This window comes from Daucus carota, chromosome 3, assembly GCF_001625215.2.
Source record: "Daucus carota subsp. sativus chromosome 3, DH1 v3.0, whole genome shotgun sequence".
NCBI classification, from domain to species: Eukaryota; Viridiplantae; Streptophyta; class Magnoliopsida; order Apiales; family Apiaceae; genus Daucus; species Daucus carota.
The window spans coordinates 7,334,052-7,339,975 of NC_030383.2; the positions used below are offsets into that span (position 1 = coordinate 7,334,052).

Here is a 5,924-nt window from a genome sequence, read left to right on the forward strand (position 1 = left end):
CAGAAAATAAAAATAATAAAAATAAGTTATATAACTATATTTTATATGAGTCTTAAAATGCGTGTCGAACACTCAATTCCAAACGATAAGAATTGGAGGAGACAGAGGGAGTACTATAATAAAACTATCGAGGAATAAAATATAAAGGTAGTTTAGTCTTTGTAATTAAGTAGGTATTGAGCTTTAAAGCTCCTCCCTAGTTTCATTTTACAAGTTGAGTTTATCTTACAATGTAGCGGATTAATACATATCGGTCCTTCAGTTTCTTTCTTCTTCATCTCGTTTCATGGTTATAAACCTATATATAAATATGTATTATATTAGCTATCATGGTATCAGAGCCTCAGTTCCTGAGACCTAACAATTTAGTAAGGAAATTGGAGGAGCTTTAAAGCTCAATACCTACTTAATTACAAAAGACTAAACTATCCTTATATTTTATTCTTCAATAAAAACATATACCAATTACCAAATATATTGTTTATTTTTTTCCGTTGATACTCATGAAAAAATTATAAACTGTACCTTAATCAATTGAGTCTAGTTTCAAGTTTAGAATTATCAACTTTATGCAAAATAGTGTTTATTATTATCGACTTTATGAAAATAATTTTGTTTTATTTTCAGCGATCCCTTTCTTCAAATTATTTCACTGTCTCTTCAATTCAGGTCAATGCATGAGAGGTGGTCGTTTCCACTTTATGCAAAATAATATATTATTCTTTCTTGATGTAATTTTTCTGTAGTTTTCATTTCTTTGTCTTACTCGTTCCATTCCACATTCTAAATAACAATTATAAATCTAACAATTTTGGTAATATAACACACCGACAATTAGTTTTAATTAGTGAACTAAAATTATACATGAATTAAAAATTAGTATTGAATTATGGTGCAAATTCAAGTTCTACATCATAGAGATATAAAGAAAAAAAATTTTGTCTTAAATATAAAGAATCAAAGAATTTCATTAATAAGCGACCTTTTGAAAGGAGTTAAAAAATCCACAGTATCAAGTATCATTAGGGAGAAATTGTTGAGTGAGTGTCAATTCAAATCTCATATCATAAAGATATATAAAGAAGACCTTTTGGTAGGAACTTACTGAGTTAATGAATGTATATTATTTTTGAGAAAGCTACTATAATAAAACTATTGAAAAATAAAATATAAAAATAATTTAGTCTTTGTAATTAAGTAGGTATTGAGCTTTAAAGCTCCTCCTAGTTTCATTTTACAAGTTGAGTTTATTTTACAATGTACACGATTAATACATATCGGTCCTTCAGTTTCTTTCTTCTTCATCTCGTTTCATGGTTATAAACCTATAAATAAATATGTATTATATTAGTCATCATGGTAGTTCTCGAGGCTTGACAATTTAGTTAGAAAAGCTTTAAAGCTCAATACCTACTTAATTACAAAAACTAAACTATCCTTATATTTTATTCCTCAACAAAAACATATATCAAATATATTGTTTATTTTTTCGGTTGATACTCATGAAAAGTTTATAAACTATACCTTAATCAATTGAGTCTAGTTTCAAGTTTAGAATTATCAACTTTATGCAAAATAGTGTTTACTATTATCGATTTTATGAAAATAATTTTGTTTTATTTTCAGTGATCCCTTTTCTTCCAACCATTTCACTGTCTTTTCAACTCGGGTCAATGCATGAGAGCTGGTCGTTTCCACTTTATGCAAAATAATATATTATTCTTTCTTGATGTAATTTTTCTGTAGTTTTCGTTTCTTTGTCTTACCCATTCCATTCCACGTTCTATTACGTATGGTAACTCCAACCTTAATTTATATCGCGTGGTCGTTATTATTCGGATAAGGTATCTTCTCTCAATTTGATTAAGTGGTTGGAATTCTGTAAAGATAAAGCCAGAAAAGGGTAATTTGGTGGCCCTCCTCCTTACATTAGGTCGTTTCGAAGATTATACAACTACCAGAGACCAAGTAAAACTACGTTGATATAATTTAATTACTAAGATGTCGAAAGAAGAGGAAGGCAGTGATTTCGCCAGAGCACTGCAGCTGAGCAGTGGCACCATTCTTGGAATGGTTACCACAGCTGCTACACAACTTGATTTGTTTGAGATCATAGCTAAAGCTTCTACTGCAAATGGTACTTCCCCTTTCGGACATGATGCTAAAAGATTGTCTGCTGACGACATTGTAGCTCATCTTCCGACAAGAAATCCTACAGCTCCTGCAATGCTTGAACGAATTCTCCGCTTTTTGGCTGCCAAGTCCATTCTAAACCGAATTGTGGTAACGGGAGAAAATGGAGAAGAGAAGAGCTTGTATGGTCTAACAAGTGTGTGCAAATATTACGTTTCTGATGAGGATGGAGTTTCACTAGCTCCTACGTTGGTGATGCTTCATGACAAAGTTATGGTCGATTCCTGGTACGTACGTCTCATCCTTTTGACTACTGCTGCGTCCTGTCGTCCCCAAAAATATATAGTACGGAAGATACAGAATGAGTTGGCATGATGACATGAAAGCTCTTTTATAGTCTTGTCTGCTCTGTTGGTTGACAGATATATTCACATGATCTCTGTTTATTCTATATAATTTTCCCCTTTTTCTGATTTGATAATTATCTTAATTCTATTTTAACTAGTTGTTTAATTTTCCATAACTTAATTTTTTGTTACATATATATAAATTTGTTATAGAATAAATATATAAATGAAATATGATTTGATATTTTAAATATTTGATTATATAATATTTCATTTTTGTTAATATATTAACAATTTAAAAATATATTATTTATAATTTACACTTTATTGATTATATGTTAACATGCATTTATAACATTTAATTTTCAGGTGCAAATTTATCATAAGTAATATATTTTACATTATTCTAAATAATTATAAATCTAATAATTTTGGTAATATAACACACCGACAATTAATTTTAATTAGTGAACTAAAATTATACGAATTAAAAATATATATTAGTATTGTATTTCTACAAAACTTAGAAAATTGTCAACAAAAAATTATAAAAAATAATCAAATTGTCAACAAATATATTAAACAAATTTTTAAATAAAATTGTGATAACAACTAAATGAAAGTTAACAATAAGAAAAAAAAAAAAAAAAGTACATCACCGGAATAATTAAACATAAATGCATCGATGCCAGTTGTAGACAAGAATATAATTGCACCTTATGCGTTATACCTCATCCTGCCAATTCGTTTTGTAATTATTTTCTGCTTCTCTTTTTGTGCAGTCCAGACAAATTACAAATGACGATACAGGTCGTAAAAAACTAACATACTAAAAATAGTTAACTATTTTATTTCCTAATCTTTTAACACATAAAATTTAAAATTTTTGAAGATAAAAATAAAATCAAAGATCCGAATTAAACTACCATCTGAAATCCTAGATATAGACATGCCGAAAATGTAAACTACTGATATATGAACAATCTTCGTTGTGAGGCACAAACACCAAAAAATAGATTTTATCTTTTTATTTTAAATGCACAGTTTTATTGGTTTTCGCTCAAATTGTTTTTAATGTACTTAACTGCTTAGATGTATCTCATCAATGTTGTTACTTGTTAGGCATCACTTGAAAGACGCAGTGCTTGAGGGCGTAACTCCCTTCAACATGGCTCATGATGACATGCATTTATTTGAATACCCTGCAGTAGATAGCAGATTTAACGATGTTTTCAATCAAGGAATGTATAACCACACCACTCTGGTCATGAAAAAGGTTCTAGAAGTATATTCTGGATTCGAGAAATTAACAGAAGTCGTAGATGTTGGTGGGGGAACAGGGGCGATGCTAGCCAAAATCATATCCAAGTATCCCCAGATCAGGGGAATCAACTTTGATTTACCTCACGTTATCAAGACTGCGGCTCCTTTACATGGTGATTAGCATGCATATTGTTAGTTGTAATTGTGTTTGATATATTTTTAATTATTTTTATTGCGTGTGCTCATGGTTATATAATAACATTCACTTAGAGCCCCCAAATATAATATAAAATATTATGTCCTAATAATTTAAGACATACTTTACTAATTTGAACTCCAACAATGTAACTTATTCTCACACTATGTTTAATATTTTATTATTAAAAACTCTCTTTCATCATTTAAGCATAATATAAAAGTAGAGAGTGAAAGAAGGTGTGATGAGAATTTATAATAAAATATTGAATAGGGCAAGATGAGATGTGCCCCAAAAATAGAGCTTGGGGAGGTTGTCCTAGTGATATAAGGCATCACTAGGACATTGTTGGATCAAGTTTTTTGGTCAATTGCCCTAAATTATGACTTAAGACATGATATAGGGCATCTCTTGGACTTGCTCTTATAAGTAATTTAGTATATTTTTATATATTCTATTTTCATTAATAATGATGTCTCATGATATATGCACAAAAATGAACTAAAAAAATTATTTGAATAATCATGTAATCTTGTTGTAGGTGTGGAGCATCTTGGAGGAGATATGTTCGAAAGAGTTCCAAAGGGAGAGACCATTTTTTTAAAGGTGAACACATTTTTTATACAAAACAAACTTAGTTAATTATTCACAGAGTAAAGTATATAAATACATGGCTGAATTTTATCTATATTTTAATATCGATGACTGGAATTGTAAATTTACAATAAGATGGTCATATATTGTTCTAATTTATCAAAAAAATGGCTAAAAATTTTTCTTTTTTAGCTATATATATTTTGTACTATAAGATTTGACTTCCATTATTTCTAAAAGGTGCTCAAATTGATACTATTAATTGGGTACCCTTAAAACACCATATATATTCGACATTTCTTATTGAAGATGCTATAACTCCACGGATTTATTATATCTGCATGGACCCCCTGTACCATTTTCTCTTTTAAGAATAGATGGAAATTTAATAAAAACTTGTAACATGTGTTATAAAATTATTACCTATGTGGCTTTTATTTAATCCGGCCATAAATGTGCAGAGCAAGCCAACAAAATGTAATTAGTTTATGATTTCATATACAATAGACTATGATAATGTGGGTAATCAAACATGATCAAAATTTTTAAATACTTGGATTATGCAGGCTATACTTCATGACTGGGATGACGAACACTGCTTAAAGCTTTTAAAGAATTGCTACAATGCACTTCCAGAATATGGTAAGGTTATAATAGTAGAATTAGTAGTGCCCGAGTTTAAGAGCATAGGTTCTTCATCAAAAATGAACTATGTTATGGATAGGGATATTTTGATGTTGGCTGCATGTCCCGGAGGAAAAGAAAGGAGTTTTAAAGAATTTCAGACATTGGCAAAAGAATCTGGATTTGCAACTGCAAAAATCATTTGCAATGCAGGTGTCCACAATGTTTTGGAATTTCTCAAAAAATTATAATTCATTACGTTAGTATGACAATACATGAATATGTTTATATATATTCATTCAGATGTTATTGTTGGAGCTTTTTCATCTTTAGAATAGCTCAATGAAGGGTTTAATTCTTAATTTTCATATAAACACATGTATTAATGTTGTATTGTTCTAAACTCCATGAAATATTGAAGATTTCGTTTAATTACTTTGGTTTGTAATTTTTTTAATTTCTAATACCTATGATTATACATGAAAATATATTAACAAGACATCTACATGTGTGTCTATATGTGTGTGTATACATGTGTGTAAAGAAAATATAAATTAAATAGCAATAACAAATCCACCTCTGTTAATTCATTTACTGATTAGAAATTTGATTTCACAAACTTTTAAAATAATCAGTTTTACAAATTTAATTAGTGTATTGATCGGGATATTTATCATAATAAACATTTATTAAATTGACACCAATTAGACATTATTATCATTTATAGCGTACTCTCCTATATGACTCATAATTATAATATACTTCTT

The 5,924-nt window shown here is 29.0% G+C and overlaps 1 protein-coding gene across 2 annotated transcripts; it reads left to right on the forward strand.

Moving 5' to 3' along the window:
* The first annotated feature begins 1,902 nt into the window (after positions 1–1,902).
* LOC108211624 (caffeic acid 3-O-methyltransferase) lies at positions 1,903–5,592 on the forward strand. Of its 2 annotated transcripts, XM_064088741.1 has the most exons (5): positions 1,903–2,420; positions 3,603–3,916; positions 4,481–4,545; positions 5,100–5,175; positions 5,258–5,592. In XM_064088741.1, exons 1-5 carry the CDS (start codon positions 2,002–2,004, stop codon positions 5,266–5,268), a joined length of 885 nt encoding a protein of 294 aa, XP_063944811.1. In that variant the 5' UTR covers positions 1,903–2,001; the 3' UTR covers positions 5,269–5,592. The 2 variants fall into 2 exon arrangements, with proteins under 2 accessions (XP_063944811.1, XP_017238759.1); XM_017383270.2 differs by having other exon boundaries at positions 1,908–2,420; positions 5,100–5,592.
* Positions 5,593–5,924: the final 332 nt, after the last annotated feature.